The 20509-nt window shown below is 37.8% G+C and overlaps 2 protein-coding genes across 2 annotated transcripts in view; one reads left to right on the forward strand and one right to left on the reverse strand.

Moving 5' to 3' along the window:
* LOC112054181 (muscle-specific protein 300 kDa) overlaps window positions 1-581 on the forward strand; it is a 28464-nt gene extending 27883 nt beyond the window's left edge. Inside the window, exon 41 of the mRNA XM_052889468.1 lies at window positions 507-581. Coding sequence (XP_052745428.1) covers window positions 507-566 — 60 coding nt within the window. The 3' untranslated portion in view covers window positions 567-581. The remainder of the gene's footprint in view (window positions 1-506) is intronic.
* On the reverse strand, window positions 577-20446 carry LOC112054183 (cullin-associated NEDD8-dissociated protein 1). Its single transcript, XM_052889273.1, has 24 exons — window positions 20234-20446; window positions 19943-20112; window positions 18804-19017; window positions 18256-18390; window positions 17483-17640; window positions 16629-16791; window positions 15734-15907; window positions 15416-15524; window positions 14828-14961; window positions 13091-13251; window positions 12195-12400; window positions 11396-11568; window positions 10574-10702; window positions 10108-10239; window positions 8833-9004; window positions 7998-8146; window positions 6987-7147; window positions 6545-6743; window positions 5726-5845; window positions 4812-4949; window positions 3557-3745; window positions 2812-3055; window positions 2122-2268; window positions 577-1050 (listed from the first exon to the last, which is right to left on the reverse strand). Exons 1-24 carry the CDS (start codon window positions 20273-20275, stop codon window positions 920-922), a joined length of 3750 nt encoding a protein of 1249 aa, XP_052745233.1. The 5' UTR covers window positions 20276-20446; the 3' UTR covers window positions 577-919.
* Between the last annotated feature and the right edge of the window lie 63 nt (window positions 20447-20509).

The raw sequence follows: 20509 nt of genomic DNA on the forward strand, positions 1-20509 counted from the left end.
ACCTGGGCTCCATACAATTTTGGACCATCTCCTTTTTCTGAGGCCGCATGCGATAAATTCGCCACAGGCCTCAGATAGTATAAGTAGCCCCTGAAAGTCAAGTTTTTTTTTTGCCAAAGTATGTATAGTATGACTTGTAAGCATAAAGTCTAAGCTCAGCTCTTCTAAGTTCAGCTCTGGTCATTTGAGAAGTATATATTATATTCGATATCGGCTAAGGACTGGTCAGTATTAACCATCAATTAACAGACAAATCGGTAAACGGCAACAGTTGCTTTTAGAAAATGACAGCCACCCTCGGTTGTTTCCTTATGCGTGGTATTCGATAGAAGATATGTTACGTTTTTAGTGCTAAGTATCCAAAAGTATTTAATATCAAAAATAAAAAATATTGATCATTACAAAAAATTAAAGGTAAAAGCACGACAAATAGGTGCACAAAATATTAATTGTTTTTATTATAATAGACTACTAATAGTTAAATATACTATTTATTGATATTTCAGAATGAATCCACCGCAAGGTCGGCGAGCGTCACCCCAGCCACTATCAGGAAGGGGAAATAACTGAAAACAATTTAACTTTTCTGCTTTTTTATTGTATTTATCCAACCTATGAATATTCCACATAGCATGTAATATCACAAGACATATCAGATAGATAAAAAACAAAACTCAAATAAACAAACATCCTTTCATACTCCTTATATGCAACCTACTGATGCTACCCGGACTATTCATCTAGCTTATAAATTGTATTTGTAATAATTTTTATAACTGTATAATTATTATTGTTGAATAAAAATTGCAATTCATTTTATTACATTTTTTAACAATGTGTGTGTGGGTTATAAAGAAAAAAATAGTGTCAAAGAAACCTCTTGACGATTCAGCGAACAATTAGTAAAGGCGTTTTGCAGCTAGCTCTGGTCCATGAGATTGGAGTCCACTCCGGTGCCCGTGGAGTCCTTCAGTATGGACTCGAAGATGGGCTGCAGGTCGGGGAACGATTTGATTTGTGTCACAAAGTCCATCAAGTGAGGATTTTTATCTGAAATGATTAAGGAAAGTTTATTAAGTGGAGAGCCTTTTATGAAATCATATTTTCGTCTATCATCCATACTAATATTATAAATGCGACAGTCTGTCTGGCTGTTACCTTTTCAGGGCTAATCCGCTGAACCGATTTGAATGATGAGACTTGGTATGGAGATAAATTGGACATTGGAGCAGAACATATGGTTATTATCCCGGAAAATCCATAGTTCCCGCGGGATTTGTAAAAATACTGTATTTCACGCGAACGGAGTTTTGGGCTTCTGCTAGTTGTCCATAAAGTAAAGATTTTAGTCTTAAATAACAATAATGAACAAAGTCTATAAGCGTACAATTTGTCTGATGATGATTTTACAGTTTACACCGATTTACTCGCGGACGAAGAGTATCAGCTAGTCAACACTAATGTTATAAATGTTATAAAGAAAAAAATTGTATTTCTATGTAACAAATAAACTCAAATACTACTGGGCCAATTTCAAAAAAATCTTTTACCAATTGAAAGCTACATTATCAAGGAATAATCTAGGCTATATTTTATCACCGTATTCCCACGGGAAAAGAAACTACGCAAATGAAACCGCGGAGGTTCGCTAGTCTTCTAAATTTATATTTAAAAGAGAGAAGTATATCGAAAACCGCTTTGCGTACAAAGACGAAATTTGGTAGAGAGGTAGTTAATAGACGTCAGCTAAGAACAGATTTTACGAGAGGGCCGGATTAAGGAGATCTAAAGGAGGAACAAAGGTCGTACAAAGACGAAATTTGGTAGGGAGGTAGTTAATAGACGTCAGCTAAGAACAGATTTTACAAGAGGGCCGGATTAAGCAGATCTAAAGGAGGAACAAAGGTCGTACAAATACGAAATTTGGTAGGGAGGTAGTTAATAGACGTCAGCTAAGAACAGATTTTACGAGAGGGCCGGATTAAGGAGCTCTCAAGGAGGAACAAATGTCGTACAAAGACGAAATTCGGTAGGGAGGTAGTTAATAGACGTCAGCTAAGATCAGATTTTACGAGGGGGCCGGATTAAGGAGGTCTAAAGGATGGAGAATCTCCATCTCACCGGCGTCGGGTATCTGCAGCAGCGCGGCGGCGGCGCGCAGCGCGGAGCGTTTTAGCTCGTCTTGCTTCTCGTACTCCTGCTTCACGGAGTTGGCCTTCACCTTCATAGTGCACGTGGCGCGCAGGGGCTCCACCAGACTCTCTAGTCCTGATAAAAAAAAATAGGATTAATACCTCATCATCTTTAATGCTACTCCTAGGCTAGGCTAGGCTAGGCCTCCCTCCGATTGGAATGCAGCTTAGACCCAACACGGTCTGTTTTTTACAGCTATGAAAAGCAATGTACTGGGCTAAATAAAAAAACCGTGTGCGTTTAGACGGCCATCGACTGATAATGATGTTGATAATGAGCATTAATAAGATGTGATAGCCCAGTGGATATGACCTCTGCCTCCGATTTCGGAGGGTGTGGGTTCAAATCCTGTACGGGGCATGCACCTCCAACTTTTCAGTTGTGTGCATTTTAAGAAATTAAATATCACGTGTCTCAAAACGGTAAAGGAAAAACATCGTGAGGAAACCTGCACACCAGAGAATTTTCTTAATTCTCTGCGTGTGTGAAGTCTGCCAATCCACATTGGGCCAGCGTGATGGAATATTGGCCTAACCCTTCTCATTCTGAGAGGAGACTCGAGCTCAGCAGTGAGCCGAATATGGGTTGCTAATGATGAATGAGCATTAGGTGTCTTACTCTGCAGCACCACAGCGGGGCACAGATGCGCGAGGCGCGCGCACATGAGGTAGGTGAGCATCTTGATGTCGTAGTGGTCGCGCAGCCCGTCCTCCACGTGGCGCAGGAACTCGAACACGTCGAGCCGGTCCAGGCACGTGCCCAGCAGCGTGTACATGCACTCGAACGCCGCCTTGCGCAAGTCCAGCCCATCGTCCACTGAGTGCTTGAATGGACCCATTTCCACTTCTCTGATGAGCTCTTTCTGTTGGAGAAATCATGAAAGAAGTGTCAAGTTAACCATCGATCGTAGATCGTTAGATGGGCCTCAAACTGTCGCGGAATTGTCATTGGTTTCACACATTGAGTACGTCATCACTCGTAACACATTTCTCTTTATTCATGTTGTGGCTTGTGTTTTTACATTTCCAAAATGAACACGAAGGCATAATTAAGGAATTAAAATTAAAAACAGTAATAATTTTTTAAGTCCACGTCCACTCACTGCATGCGCTTGTTACGTACTAAGATAAGATGTGCGTGCACGTCTTTGGGTAATGACATAAAATTGTGCGTTCTTTAGTATGGAGGAGCCCATTTAACGATTTATATCGATGAAATTAACCACCTTTTCGTGTTTTAACAACTATACCTGTGATAGTAATAATATTAGTAAATGGTCTTGAATTTTGGGAGTTTCATTTATTTATGTTCTCGTAACATCCACTACAATATTTTGGACAGCATTGCTCGCGCTGTACATTACCTTAACTTTGGTCTCGGCGTATATGGTGGGCAGCAGGTCGGGCAGCAGGTCGCGCACCAGCGACGGCTTGTTGTGCGCGGCCGAGTTGAACGCCACCAGCGCCACGCGCCGCACGCCCAGCTCCGTGTCGCGCAGCGGCACCAGCAGCTCCGCCATGCACGCGCGCAGCATGCCGTCTATAGCTTGAGGCTGTACAACATTCACTCATGTTAAAACCTGCGACCAAACATGCGACCAAATAGATAATCTCATGAAGAGTAATGGACGAATTTCAACCGATATCTCTTTTATTGCGTTGGGACGAAAGAGGTGGAACTGAGACTGCTCCGTTGACATTGGATGGTATTCTCTTCACTTGGTCGCATGTTACCAGTGGACGCGAAAAGGCACCTTCGAAAGACCAGGCAAATACCGACTTAGGTATACCTGTAACTACAATAGAAGTGGTCGCTTATTTTCAGTCGTACCAGACTTTTAGAACTTACTAACACTCTAGACGTTGAAGCTTATGTGTTACAGTGGAAGGAAGACATCAGTAATACTAGTTTTAGTATTGAAAGTGAGAACTCGTCCGGAGTAGTAGGACAACTATGCTTATATCTGAAGTCAAGCAGCTTCTCTGTGCTCTTGTCCGATAGTATAGTTGCTAATATAGTGAAACAGATACGAAGCTTAAATATGCTGATAGACTTGAGCATTCACTTGTAATGAGCATTCATGCGAATGTTACATCACAGAAAAATACGAGATCATTTTAGCGAACATTCTATCGAGCATTCTGATGAGTATTCTAGCAAGCAGGTTTGCTTGGAATGGTAACATTAAATAGAGCCTTCGCTAGAGTAGGGTACTTGCTTCTTTTTTAAATAGTGTTTAAATAAAGATGTGATTCAATTTTCTAGGCATCTAAACTGTCTATATACAGAAAATCTTCTTGTTTTAGTACTGCAAGCAAGTAGCCTATTATCAAGATGTTCACAGCAATATTTGGTTCTTTGCTTGGCTCGGCTCGTTGTTCAGTTCAACAAATATTTAAAACGGCGAATGCTCGATGTTCTGTTACAAGTGAATGGTCAAGTCTATCAGCACCTTAACACTGAGGTTGAGGAGATTACAGAAACTGATCACTTTTAATTTTATATGTATTTGCCTTTGTTTTGTTCCGTTATTTCAATATCCCATACTGTTTCTATGCTATGTAAATTCTGGTTCTCTTAACCTTAGTAAAATATTGCTGATATATATACTGACTAACCTGATCTGAAATCGTGAACTTGACTGCAGTAACAGCGGTTGTCCTGGTGAGGGGTTCTGGCGATTTGAGGAATTCCTTCAAATGGGGCAACAAGTCTTTAGGCTCTAATAAACATAATTTTCCTAAGCATTCGGCAACCTGAAAAGAGATCAATGTATTAATTAATAAAAAAAAAACTACAGTGTGCCTAGTGGGAGTTTTCAATATTTTCATACTGTTACTATCGCGTTGACGTTAACGCGAATTTATTTGGAATTGAAGCAGTTGTGCAGTTGTGCAGTAGTGCCACCAGATGGCGCTGTTTCAAATTCTTAGAAATTCGCGTTTACGTTAACGCGATCGTCACAGTATCAAACTGCCACTAGGCCTTCTGCTTAATATCAGTCAATACGTTTTAATCATATGGATTAAGTAATTTATAACTGTATACACATTAGTGACTGTACATGACTGTGTTTTATATCAATAAAGTCGTTACATGAACTGGTAATGTTAAAAGTTTTCGTACATACATTATCCAGAAATGTGACAGTGATATATACTTAATTAATTGTATGTGCAACGTACATATGTACCACATAGACGTGCTAGCCTAATAGCCATCGATTCGGAGGGCGTAGGTTCGAATCCGGTCCGGGACATGCAACTCGTAACTTTCAGTTTCTTAAGAAATAAATATCACGTGTCTCAAACAGTGAAGGAAAAAAAAACATTGTAAGGAAACTTGCGTATCTGAAAATTTTCTCAATTCTCTATGTGTGTGAAGTCTGCTAATTCGTATTGGGCGATGGTGGCATAACAACTATCATCAGAGGAGACTCATTCTCAACGGTGAGCACGACTCTCTTCTCATGAGTTGTTAATGATGACATAACAATGCATGTATACATAATAAATGGTATGTACATACGTACCACATTACGAGATCCCTCTTCAGCGCATTGGCAATGCTTTGACAGCTGAACCCAAATCTCTGGTATGAAAGGCCTTAAAGCTTCCACGCCTTCTGGAGTGCAGGACTCGCAAGCTATTATCTGAAACAGAACAAATTAAAAACATATGTTTTCAGAATTTCTTATTAGTGAGTCTGTCACAAAAGGAAACTTTGTAGGAAGTACAACTTTAATCCATGCTTATAATAAATCTGTAGACGTCAATTCGGTACGTGAAAAATAAGTATATTGTATTAGATTTCATTAAGAAAAACCGGACAAGTGCGAGTTGAACTCGCGTGACGAGGGTTCCGAACGTTGTTAATCTATATGTTTTTGAAAACTGACCTGAAATTTTTAATAATTATACCTATATTTTTTTTCGTTGATTCTGAACTTATTTGTTTCGTTAAATATTTATCTAAACCTTAAATTATTATAATAGAATAGTAGTATAGTATTTAACAAATTAACAAAACTCAACATTAGTTTTGATGAATAGGTTTAATAATAATAATACGTAAGTTGGTAAGCACAATATTGAATGATTTACCACGTTAGTTAAAAAAGATGTGAAAAAATTTAAGAATTTCAAAGTTTTCCAGAAATCTTCAAGTAGAATTTCAATATTTTTTAGTTTCAATATTTTTTTTCAAAATTTTATAGTAGTTTGGTAGGTACGGAGAAAGTGGTCTATTTTCTTGAATAACTCGAAAACTATTTATTTCAAAATTACGTCCATCCTTTAATTTTATGAGGTCAATGGTCGGGGGTTAAAAAATACTCTTAGTCTCAACTGACCTCTCTAAGCGAATGTAGCAGCAGATACTGCCGCTTCGGTTGCGCCTCGATCTCGTTGAGTATGAAGGGCAGGAACTCCGGCAGGTTGCCCACCGCCACGGAGCCCAGCGCGTAGCTCGCGGCAGACTTGACCTCCTCAGACGACGGTGCGAACGACGCCAGTAGCACCTCTTTCAGGTTGGGTATCGAACTTAAATCTCTGGAGAAATTAAAACAGTCATGATATTAGTATGTCCAGTTTTTAGCCAAATGGCAAAAACGGAACCCATATAGATTCGTCATGACTGTCTGTCCGTCCGTATGTCACAGCCACTTTTTTCCGAAACTATAAGAGACACTTAAAACTGAAACTCTTTTTTGAAATTATTTTTTCATCAAACCCAGATGTCCAGCGCGTCCGACCCGCCGCTACTACTACTGCACTACTAGTAATGGTACGCACAGATGCCTGCCGATCTCTGCGAGCGCCAGCAGCGCGAACATGTGCTGCGTGTCGGAGCTGGGCTGCGCCGCGTCGCGCAGGAAGCCGCGTGTGATGTCCAGCGCGTCCGACCCGCCCGACACCACCACCGCGCCCACACACTTCGCCAACGAGTGATACGCCTGCGAACATTAATATTTGATCTCAGACTAAATATATAAGGACTAGTATCACACCCAAATTCACGAACAAAATTTTCTGCCATTTTCTAAGAAAAACGAGCTTAGATTTCATACATATCTTATACTAAACTAGCGGTTTTGGTTCGTTTTTTACACCATTAACAGTGACAGAGACAGAGACAGTGTTTATAATCGCATAAGATCGTTGATCATATCCTTTGACAGAAAAATAATGTCTTGCGAGGCAGGTCTTTATCTAATTAGTATGAGTATATGATACATACTAGGTATATAATTTATTTATTTATTTATTTATTTGGTCCACCAGTGACTGTTGCAGCATTTACACAAATACAATCTAAAAAAAAACACACACACAAGGCTCTCCACAATCAAATTAATATTACGGAAATGTGCATGCCGTGTCTACTATATTAAAATAAATTAACGATTACATAAAATCAGTTTACATAAGAAAAAAATACATTTTACAGTAACAAGAAAAGGAAACATTTTACAACTACTGTTTGAATATACTATATAATACAAAAAATAAAATGGAATTGGTGAAAACAAAAAGAAAAATTAGTTTAGCAAATGTAGTAAAACTAACTTGCGATATGTCCTTAGTGAGTTTATGTGGATATCTATAGACCGACTAAGTGCGTTATATAATTTACATAGCCTGGGCATAGTAGAATAGGCGCCAAAAACAGTTCTAGTGCGTTGCGGTACGAGTAAAGTAAAAATAATATGTGAATACAAAAATTAATCATGCTAAAAAAATTTTAAAGCTGTAATTTTTTTAACATAACCTAATTGACATGCTATGCTTCTATAGCCTGTGTACCTGTTTGATGTGGTGCGGCGTGGCGGCGTGGTCGGCGTTGGCGTGTACAGGCGCCACCAGCAGCGACAGCAGCTCCCGCCGCGAGCAGCCCGCCACGTCCGCCGCCACCAGCGCCGACAGCACGCCCACCATCGCCTTCAGCGCGCCGCCTGTATCACAAACGTCATCAACCCAACCCATATTCGGCTCACTGCTGAGCTCGAGTCTCCTCTCAGAATAAGAGGGGTTAGGCCAGTAGTCCACCACGCTGGCCCAATGCGGATTGGCAGACTTCACACATGCAGAGAATTAAGATAATTCTCTGGTATGCAGGTTTCCTCACGATGTTTTCCTTCACCGATTGAGACACGTGATATTTAATTTTTTAAAATGCACACAACTGAAAAGTTGGATGTGCATGCCCCGGACCGGATTCGAACCCACACCCTCCGGAATCGGAGGCAGAGGTCATATCCACTGGGCTATCACGGCTTGTGCTCGGCTGGGCATCACAAACAGACTGATGAAAATTTTTCTTCTTCTTTTCTAGGTCTTTTCCTAGCGATTTTTTTTTGTTGGTGGTGGTGCTGTTGCTGGAATCACTCAAATCAACCGAGTTCGCCCCAGAAGCGTATAAGCTTCCCAGGTCGCCATAAGCTTCATGGAGAGTTACTACGGAGCCAATGAGAGTGATGAAGGTCATACTATGAAATATTTAGTTTATGTTTGGAGGTCGTATATAATACGACGTGATGTTGGTTCGCGCACTAGAGCAGCGTGATGGGTTTAAGGCTCAGACCAATTCGCACACCAGCGCCGGCACCCCATCAGCACCACCGCGGGGGTCTGCTAGTACCTTGCAGCAGCGGCGACCGTGCGAGCGTGAGTATGTTGGGCGTGAGCGCGTTGCGCGCGTCGGCGGTGAGCGCGGCGGGGCAGCGCTCGCACGCGCCGCGCACCAGCGCCAGCGCCGTCTGCGCGCAGTGCAGGTCCGCCTCGCACACCAGCGCCGGCACCTCCATGAGCACCTGAGCGACACCCACGGGTCAGAACTAGTCATCAAGTTCAAAAAAATCATAACGTTTTGGTTTCTGTCATATAAAGCTCCGCTACTATATATAATGCAGCCTTTCTTCATGAGTACTACAGCCCTTCTTCATGAGTTCATTTATAATTTCTTTGTTGGTAAACAACAAAGAAATTATAAATGAAGGTAGAAACACAAGTCATTTCATAACTTATTTATTTCATTAACTAAATATGGTTATATAATTGTTCTAAGATCCAAGATTATTAATTAAATTTATTTTCATTAATTTAAGAACAACTTTATTTCAATTATTATTAGGTGTGAAATTACTAGTGATTTATACCCTCATTTTTAATTTGATTGTTGGTAAACAGTACTTCATCAAGAAAGGCTGTAGTATACTAAAATATTGTAACTTATATCATACAATAACAACTTCATTAATAGATTCTTAAAAATTCCCAATTGCGAAGATATAATTGCAAAGTTGGTATAAACAAAATCTGAAGTTTGAACTGGACTTTTCTGGAATAATCCTGTTGTTTACGTTAAAAAAAATCGAATTATACCCACTGATATAAAAAACAACTAGTGTGCTTTAGACCACAGGACCAAAGTAAAACTTCTTTTAAAAATAAACTAATGAAAGAGAAACTTGAAAGTTTTTAGCTGTTTGAAACGCCATCTCTCGAGTCAGCCTTGCATTACTTCATAAGCTCCTACTAGTTACTTCACAATTATACCTTTAAAACAATATACGGATTCGGCGCTGAACTCACTTGTGTTGCGTCGTAGTTTAGTAGTGTTACTACAGATGGCGCTTTTAAAACTTAACAGTATTAATTTCGATTACACTTTTCGTAACACATTGACTAGCTTACTACCCCAGTCAAGCGTGCGTAATGAAGTTTTACTACAAAAGCAATCGCTTCTGAGTTAATTTGATTTCAATGAGAAATGAGAGAGACAAAGTATCTATGTTATATGTTTATCTCCCTTGAAGTGTGTAAGAAGTAATCTAATTAAGTGATAATAGTTCTATTATGTAAATAAACAGTGCAAATAAACAGTAAAGAAATTATAAATATTATATTCTCTTACCTTACTTAAAAGTTCTATACTGATAGAATTGCTATAGTTTTGTACAAGCGTATCCAATAACACCAAAGTGGACAACTTTAAGGCTCTCTGATTCTTCCTCAAAAAGGATCCGAGTATAGGCACAGCGTCAGACTGTAACAATAGTTATTTGTTATACTAGGGTTAAAAAAAGGAATCCTGAGTGTTGCGAGGGATTCAAGAGAAATAGGTCTTAATAAATATGCTGTTTGCTTTTGTAAAAATTTTTCATCTCACTACAGGTATAAGCGCTTTGTAATTTGGCTACAACAAACAGCAAGTAATGTATTTTTCATTTTTTATTCACATCCATATTTTTTTTAAATATACATGAGTATGTATAGAAAAAAACGGAAATGCATTTCTGTTACAATACTTCAATACATTGTAATACTTTACTTCAAATAAATTGGACATTGAAGTGATTTTGAAGGTAAATAAATCTTACCAATATAGGCCGCAAATCGATTCTCAAAGGCGACGAAGCAATCTTAGTCAGAGCTTTCACAGTGGTCAGCCGAGTGATTTCGTTGCGTAATCTTTCCAAAAATATCGGTAAACAGACGGGAAGCTCGTTCTGAAACAAATGATTTTATTATTTCTAACTTATTCTAGCCTAAGTTTGGCTAGTGACAGACCTTCGTTATTTATTATATATATTATTATATTAAATAAATGCCATAAAAACGAACGTTTCACTATTACTGAATTTCCAAGGGTTTTATTTAATAAGTAACCGCTGAAGCTCTTCGGCGGGGGGCTCCACCGCTCCCTCCATGTTCTCTACAGTACAATGTCACAGCAACAGATCTGCCGTCCTAATTAAGAGTGCAATAAGTCGTGTTTTTGGGCAAATTGACTTAAGTCCATATTCGTAATCAGGAAAATGAGTTCTATATTTTCGTCTTTGACGTCTTATTTGTATCTTCAATAGTTTCGGTTTTATTGATTAGCATAACTGCAATATGTAATATTACAATATGTAAGTAGCTAATCATAACCGAAATATCTTTAGTTATGACTTGGATAGCTTTCATATTTAGTAATATTACATAAAATTTACTAATCATAAGTGCAACAAGTAAGAGTTATTGCAGTTATCATAAGGAAACTTATTACTTGAAATGTCTTGCTTACTAAATGTACATACTGATTGCTACTGAATCTATTACATGAAAATATTTTGCGGATGCAGTAAAATTGCCAAATTCGAAGATAACATGGTAAAAGTGATGACTATATCAGGTTTTTACTGATGTGATCTGATCACCTCTAGATAGTCTCCGAAGTGGCAGATGAGCTGTCCGCAGGCGGCGATGGCGCGCTCCTTGACCTCCTGGTCCATGTCGGTGGCGCGCAGGCGCACCAGCGTGCATTCGTACATGGCGGGCACGAACCGCTGCAGCTCCTCGGCGGGGGGCTCCACCGCTCCCTCCATGTTCTCTATATATAAAATTGAAAAACTGTTAATTTTTAAGGCTAAAACTAGAGAAAAGCTTGATGGATTTAAAGCCTTTTTTTTATACAGGAGAGTAAAAATAAGTACAGTAGGATATTGGTTAAGATCACGAAAAAATTTAGTAATTTTTGGTATATGGATAGTAACTGCGAATTACTTCTTTAAACAAATGACATTTATGACGTACTTCTTGACAGTTGTGTCATAACCTGTTATTTTTATTTTAAGGTTCAAAATAACTAGAATTCAGAGCGGTAAATTAGTTAACTAATTTTTAAAAAATCTTAATTTTTAATGAAATACAATTATACATATACTCGTAGAAAGCAGTCTATGGCAGGATGTGTGTGGGGTGAGCTGATTACAACTCACCGAGAGGGCGCATGACCTTGACGAGGGTCTGCAGCACGCGCAGAGCCTCGGCAGTGACCTTGTAGAAGGAGTCGTGCACGCACGCCAGCACGGCGGGCAGAAGCGCCGCCACGTGCGGGCGCATGGCGTCCGCGCTGTGCCCGCGCGCCAGCCACACCACGAACACCAGCGTCTCGATCTTCATCGACGACGTGCCTTTGTCGCTCCGAGGGACCAACATACGAGTGTTACAACTCACCGAGAGGGCGCATGACCTTGACGAGGGTCTGCAGCACGCGCAGCGCCTCGGCAGTGACCTTGTAGAAGGAGTCGTGCACGCACGCCAGCACGGCGGGCAGCAGCGCCGCCACGTGCGGCCGCATGGCGTCCGCGCTGTGCCCGCGCACCAGCCACACCACGAACACCAGCGTCTCGATCTTCATCGACGACGCTGTGCCTTTGTCGCTACAAACGAACGAACATATTTTATATATTGTTATTTCATTTAGTTCGCAAAACTGACAACAAGTTGACTAAGAACCGGCTTAAGCCCTAAGGCCTAGTTCGGACTAATTTGGCATTTTAGTCGAATAGCGACTACACTACTTGCTACTGCCCAAAACTCGTTCGTACTTTGTTCGAGTACAAGTGAGTGGTGGTATGCAAGACGAACAACCCAATAAAATAAATAAACTGATTAAACTTTCTTTTCCAAATTTAAGTTTGTTTAATTTGTTTTTATTTGTATTAACTGTGGTGTGGTGAATGTTTAATTCAATAAACATTTTCTAACATATTTCATAGTTGTTTCTTCGTTCCAGCGAAACGTCATTTTATGATTTTAGGAGCAGCTAATGAATTCGACTAATTCGCTAGGTTCGGACTTGTTTAGCCGGTGAACCAGTGAACGTGGACGCGGGGGTTAACAAACTCGCCCGTTAAGGAAGAGAAAAATGGATTGACTCGACTAAATTATTTACTAACCTACTTGACTAAACTGCTAAAGTAGTCCGAAGAAGCCATACTCGTAAGTGTTCAGCATAATCAGCTGACGGGACATCCACTGCTGGTCGTATACCTCCCATTAGAACTTCCAAACACCATTGTTAAACCGCCGGGTAAAGGCAGTTATTAGTAGTAGTCAGTTAAACTTACGTCAGAGGCGGTGTTAGAGCACGAATGACCCTGGCGGCGTGGTCGGCCAGGCAGCCAGGCGCCGCCACCAGCAGCTCGCGCAGCAGCGACAGTGCGCACGCACGCGCGCGCACGCTACGTCCGCGTATGACACGCAGCGCACCACGCACCAAACCGGGCACCTAGTTTATTTATTTATTTATTTATTTATTAGGTTTATTTACAATCACTTACACTAACTAAAATAATATATAAAATGTAACTAAATTATAAATCACTATAAGTGTAGTGATTACTTACAAATAAACACAGCATGAAATAAAAAGAACAGTAAATAAAATATAAGTTGAATATCACAAATAAAGAACACACACACTAGTACTATTAACTGAAAAAGAAGAAAAAATGAGAGATGATTTTTTTCCAAAAACTGTATAATGATTCAGAGTAAATGTTAACTTTAGAACTTTAGTTGACACATCGAAATAAAATACCTATGTAATATAGGCTAGTAGACATCTTTTTAAAACAGTCTTTAATTGTTTACTATCGTTTTATTACATTGTTAAAATATGTTTAAGTTTTCGAGACTTCATTTTTTACATTTTAAATTAAACTTTTGATTAAACATCCGAATACGCAATCCATAGCAATAGTTTTTATGTTATCTGTGTCATAACGTCAAGCAAGTTTTGCTTACTAGTTATCGCCTTTCAGTTTTCATAAAAAAAACATTAATTTTAATATTCACATCAAAATTATAGTACCATCTGTTTATTTAACTATCTACGTATGTATCTAGGAAAACTGTGAGTCAAAGCATTAAGATCGGTTTACAGCAAAAAATTGGACATCTTTTTGACGTGTGCATGTTTACTAAGACTATGACGTCACAAAGGGGCAGGCGGGCACAAATAAGACTTTCTTACGGGCAAAGAACAAATTACCAATGTTTTTCACCACATGCGGCAACTTAAACAATTTAGTTCGAACTTTACGAGTATATCGATATCATGATACTTGTTTTCCTCTTTTCAGTTCATTACGCTTAGGCAGTCGGGTTTTTGTTTTTATAATAATTAACTGACTTCAAAAATCGCTACTCGCAGCTACCAGAGTAGACATATCAAGATGGACATTTTTTTTAAAAAATTGTACTTTGCTCGAGGATGGGGAAAAGAAGAATTTCTACTGCTTATGAAAAGACATAGAAGCAGTCCTAGAAACATGTTTTTACAACGGAGGAGTGAAGGGTGTTACGAAACTCAAATAATAAACTACATTTAATTGATTGTTCAATCCATGACGCAGCAGTGTATTTAAACGAAAATGATGTTGCGCAGTGCGGGAGACCGCTCCCCACTCCACCACGTTTGCCGTTAGCCGCTGACGCTAACTGCAAAAACTGACAAAAGACCATTCTAAACGTTTTTCATGCGATTATGTGTCCGACACCGCAGGCCGCAAAACGCTGCTTTGTGTGTGTTTTTTTTTCCGGATAGTGCCAGACTCCTACTGGCTAAAAAGGCCCCTCCTGACTTCAAGGTTTTGGTATTCCTGCCAATTCGACCTACCACCAACACATCCTGTACGTACATCTTTCCAAATAAAATCTTATAGCTTCCCATTTCTCCTTAGTCTCCAGCATTATGCCGCTTAGATTTCCAACTTCTATTTTGACCCCAACCTGGCATATTACTCCTTCTCTCTCTCGTTGCGTTATGCGTTACGATCACGAGAACAAAGCTTAAAACTTACCCGTTGCAGTAGTAAAGCCTGCGGCGAGTTGTCGCTGGGAGCGATCGGCGCCTGCAAGGCGGGCGGGGGGCGCGTCGCACGCAGCAGCGCCGTGTACGCACTCAGGATGTCGCACTTCACATTCTCCTCACGCTCTGTAAAATATTTTTTTTTAGTTTTTTTTGTTCCAATTTATCTGCAATCAGTTTTGCAACTTTAATCAGATGTGATGTGAGGCAGTTGGAGCGTGATTCCAGCAAACCATCTACTCCTAATTAAAAAAAATATTTATGATAATTTTTTTTTATTAAAATTTGTATCAGCTATAATAAAAGAAAGCCAATGTCACATAATAGCTTTGACGTAGATATCGATTTAATTTCGGTCATCTATCTAAAGTTCAAGTTTAATGTATCCCTCAGGAATGTTTTCTTAGGACATGAATCCGTCATACCTTGAAGAATGTTAAAATTTCATGAAGAAGACAAACATCAAATTATTTGTTAGGTACAATAATGTCAGAAATGTTCATAAGTAAACGGATAAACAACTGAGCAACATAATGTGATTTTAATAGATTTTAGGAGGTAAATTATAAATAAACCTTACCTTTAAATCTAGCAATCAAGGCAGGCGAAACTGTTTGATACATTTCAACTAGCAGTTCATGGCGCGTCGTAATGACTGATTCCAGACATTTAGCTGCCGCCCGTCTTACCTTTAAAATAAAGTATTTTTTTTTAATTAAATTTAATTAAAAAAAAACAAACATTTCATTATTGACTATGTTGTGCACTCCAATAAAAATTTTTAAAATATTTTCAATGCACATTTGCTTGCACTTTTTTGTAATAATTCCATACATATTTTACTATAACCCAATCCCACAGGATAACGAGTAACTTTAAGTAACAATAATTTCAGTACCTTCCATGACATGTCATCGTCATCCGAGTACTCCTCAGAGTCTGACTCAGGATAGGTGTCGGGCTCAAAAGATTCATCCTCCATCTCTTCATCCTCACCTCCTCCGCCCTCCTCGTCGTCCTCATAGTTGTAGTTTGGATCATATGTGATCATTTTCAAACAGAGATCAATGATCTGCAAAATAAATAAAATTAATCAGAAAGAAAACAATACAAAGACCCTATCTGAAACAAACATATATCTTAGGCTCAGGAAAAAAATATATATCGGGCATTTGACTTTCAAGTCAAGGTTAAAAAGTCAGCTTGTACAAATAAAGTGAATTAAAAAATAGATTATATTTTGGAAATCAAACCTTGTGGGATGATTTTCAGGGGACATGTTTGTGATTGGAATATAGAAGTCTAGAAGATGGCTTGGAAGGAAAGAGAAAGTGAAGTCTTAGACAGATAGTCGGCTCGTAACCAGATAGTCTTAGACCATAGTCAGGCGTACACAGAAGAGCCATAAGAAGAGTATAAGTATAGCCTAGGTGGAGATAGGAATAGATACCAAATTAATATTAAAACTCATCAACGATACTATTCAACCGACTTCAAATAAGGAGGAGAGTCTTAATGACGCTTATGTTTTTTTATGTTTGTTACCTCATAACTTCGTAATTTATTAACCAATTTCGAAATTTATTTATTCATTTGAAAGAGTTTACAACCAAATTGGTCCCATATCATTTTCATAAAAATTTATTTAGTAATTTTGTGTTAAAATCAAAATAACAGAAATACGTCTTAAAAGTCGGTTCCATTTTTATGTAAAAAAGATTATAAAAGTGTGTAATCAATTCAATTTACAATAAGGACTTGTTGGGGAAGACTCGGTTACAAATTATACTTACTGTTGGGATATGGGGCTGTACTTCTTTAGGGCATTTGAGCACTATCGCCTCCAGTGCCTGCAGACAGTGTTCGCGCAGCTCTTCGTCAGCGTCGGTGGAATGCTTGAGGACTTGCGGCGCGACCCGCCATAACTGAACGCCGAATCTGTGACCAGCTTGACGACTAGAGCAGATAAATTATTAGTAAATATGTTTCTAAATATTTAAATAAGCTAGGCTAGCTAAGAAATGTTTTCGACAAAATTATATACTCAGAGGCATGATTATCCGCCTACTTTAATATACTCGCGTCATATTAAAGAGGGCGGATAATTGTGCCTTTGAGTATAGTTCTTGATATGAATAATGTTAAATATGTTGGGTGCTTGTTTGATCATTTTTATTACCCGACTGCAAGTTATGTTTTTCGCGCGTATCTTGTATGTATGTATGTATATATCTATGTAAGTGTGTATGTATGTATGTATGCATGTATGTAATTTTCTTTATTACCTCATATCTTCCAAACCGCTGAACAGATTTACATAATTAAGATATCGTTAGATTTGCCTTAATAACCCAAGTTTTCTTAGGTAGGTTAACTTAAAAAAAAACCAACAAGACGACAGGGAAACGCTATAGACTCGAAATGTAAAGGATTTTTTTTAAATATTGCATTATGGGTATCAAATTCAAGGGCTAATCAAAATGATATATCATGGCCATATTCAAAAACCTACAATTAGAAAAATGTTATTTATTAATAGCTATAAAAAATTCGCGAGACAGATGACTATGTGCAAGCAGGCTAGGCAGTCAGGTTTTTTTTTTAAATATTGACTGTTTTAATAATAAAATCCAAATATTATCCTTACCAAACAGATGCAATACATTGAATATGCGTGCGACTGACACTGGACGATGTAGAAGTGCTCAGGCCTTCCAACAGATGATCAATAAGCTTGTTGTACAGAGATGCGTTACAGGACATTACGAGGTGAGACAATGCCACTATTGTACGTTTGCGTACAGCCTAAAAACAATACACACCAATAATTAATATAACCTGGGCATGTCATGTGTCAGGTCAATCCTCTTTCTACAATTAAAACGCTTTGAAAATTAAAAATGTATGAGAATGGCATTTGCTATTGGCAGGTCATGTGATCAAGTTATCAAATGCATCTGTCATCCCCATGCATTTTTTTAGTTTTCGAAGCATTAAGGTAGCATTCAGTCACAGATTGTGGTCACAGTTCACCAAGAAACGAATGCTACCTTTAGCATTTGTAGAAAGAGAATGAACGTGCCACATGGCTACAGACACTGGCATCGCTTTGCAGGTGTTAAACAACAGTGAGAATCAATTTTTGGTTTGGATGACATTGTCATTTTGTATTTGTTAGTTTTTAGCACAGAAACGGAAATATTATGTTGACATGGAATTTTCATTGTTACAAAATATATCTACATACAAAACAAAGTTCAATGTTGGGTTAGTAACCAAATTATCCACTTGTGAATTCCATTTTAAGTATTTTATTAGAATATACCATCAACAAATCTAGATAACAGACAAAAAAAAATAAATGAAATTTTAATTTGCGAATGTTAGTGAGATAAAAAGAAACAAAAACACTTTACTAACCTGTCTAGGTGAAGCTAACTGAGGAAGCAATGAATTCAATAACATTGGGTGAAAGGATATCAGTAAACCACCAAATCTGCTCAGTAAATCCGCTAATATATCCAAAGCCTCTAATTGAACAGACACATCTTCTTGCTGAAACAAATTTTTAATTGATAAAATGTTGCCACAGTATTTTATAACCACAGAAAATAGACTGCTAAAGCTAATGCTTTAGCAATAGAAGGGCCAAGGAGGTGTAACTTGCATATAGTCATATATGAAGACATATCCTTATTGTTTGTACTATAAGAAAATGGACTTTAATAATGGTTACATAGAGTAAACTTTAGTTAGTACTATACTCGTAGCACTGTTGCAATAAACAACTTTATTTTTTATTTCCATTACAAGTTAGTTCTTGACTACAATTTCACATAATGGTAAGTGATGATGCAATCTATGATGGAAGCGGGCTAGCTTGAAAATCCACACCACTTTTCGGTTTCTACACAACATCATATCGGAACAATTTTGTATATTAAAACATAAACAAACAAGATGCTTACCTTTTCAATTGCACTACTTAATCTTCCAGTAATTTTTTTACAGACATTAGCAGCGAGTGTGTTGGAGCCTAATGGTAGTTCAGATATGACAGTCTTCAAGCCAATGCTGCTTATGTCTCTCAGTTGTTCCGTGTCAGAGAGCATGTTCACACATAGAGTTTCAACTATGCCTTCTACTTGGTACTCCTTCACTTTGTTCACCAATGGGCCAAGACTGTAATATAGTACAAATACATTTAAAAGTAGTCCCTCAGTTTTACCAGTCTAGTTCCCGTACCCATGTGAATGCAAGGATAAAAAGGATAAAATATAGCCTATAACACTCAAAAATAAAATGGCTTTCTATTGGTAAAGAATCAAAATTAGTTAAAATAGATTCTCACAAAATACTAATATTATAATTATAAAAAGTTAACTTGTTATTGTATTAGTATAGAAAAAAAATCTAATCTTTCTAATCTAATGAAAATTCTAATGCAAGAATCTTTTGCTCAATTTTTTTTTTTTGCTATCCAACTAAGCAATAAGTTTATTCTAGTAGTGAAGACTTATTATATAAATAGATTCTATACTAGCTTTTTACTTCAATTTATAAATTTCTCATGCTTTGATCTATATATTATATATAATTTAGAAAAAATACTTAATTGTAAAATAAATTGTAGATTGTATGAAAATATTTTGTTACACATCTCATAAAAACATCTTATTTAAATGCATGCACCTTTTATTATTATTCCTTATGTGATGATAACAACATTTTTTATTTCAGTTATTGGTCAATTGGAAGATATTTTATGCCTTTTTTTCCTTAGCATTGATTTCGCTTTATTGCCAACACAGAGTAAATCTAATTAGACTGTGCATCTCTCTAACTTTTTGGATCCTCATTGTCTGGTGATGAGCACAAATATTAGTTTCAGCAAAAACAAAGGACCAGGGAGTCCAGTGCAGTTTTAATCAACACTGAATTTTAGATCATAGAGCAGCTCTCAAAAAATATTTTAGACTGGAGTAACTTTGGCGAGCTTTTTATGCGATAACATTTGTGGGGGCGTTACATGATATGAGATATACTTTTCTATGACTTTAATAATGTAAGCTGTGTAAAATAAAAAGCAACTATTAAAATGATTTACCACTTTACTGCTAAATTTTGAACCTCGCCATTCTTATCCTCAAGCAATCGGAGAAGCATTTTAACGACCTTACGTTCAGAGTCATCATCAAGTTTTATGCTATCTTTTTGCAACTCAGTCATCAGATCATTTGTGGCCATAAACCTGAAGTCTTTGTCGTTGGATGTCATCTAAAATGAGAGTTTAATGTCATAAAAAGCAATTCATGTTGAACTTATCAACATTATAATTGTTTTTACACAAAGAAATCGACATTATAGCCCAGTAAATAAAAAAATATGCACCGGTTACCTTCTCAAGAAGATTTGCGATTTGATACGATACATTAGCCATTTTGATCAGAATTTGTTTGCGCCAACAATACTAATATACCGAACAGTAAATAAACATGGAAAATCTTATTTTTTAAGAAATAGATAGCGAATTGCACTCATTTGAAATAATCCAAAAAACAACCTATTGCCACCGAAATAATGGAAAACACAGAGCGCGAGCGACGGAGATGAATTCGAAAAAAAAGATAAGGAAAAGATCGTTTGTTATCTTTGGTCGTTTGTCATTGGATAT

This window comes from Bicyclus anynana, chromosome 1 (assembly GCF_947172395.1).
Source record: "Bicyclus anynana chromosome 1, ilBicAnyn1.1, whole genome shotgun sequence".
Classification (NCBI taxonomy): Eukaryota; Metazoa; Arthropoda; class Insecta; order Lepidoptera; family Nymphalidae; genus Bicyclus; species Bicyclus anynana.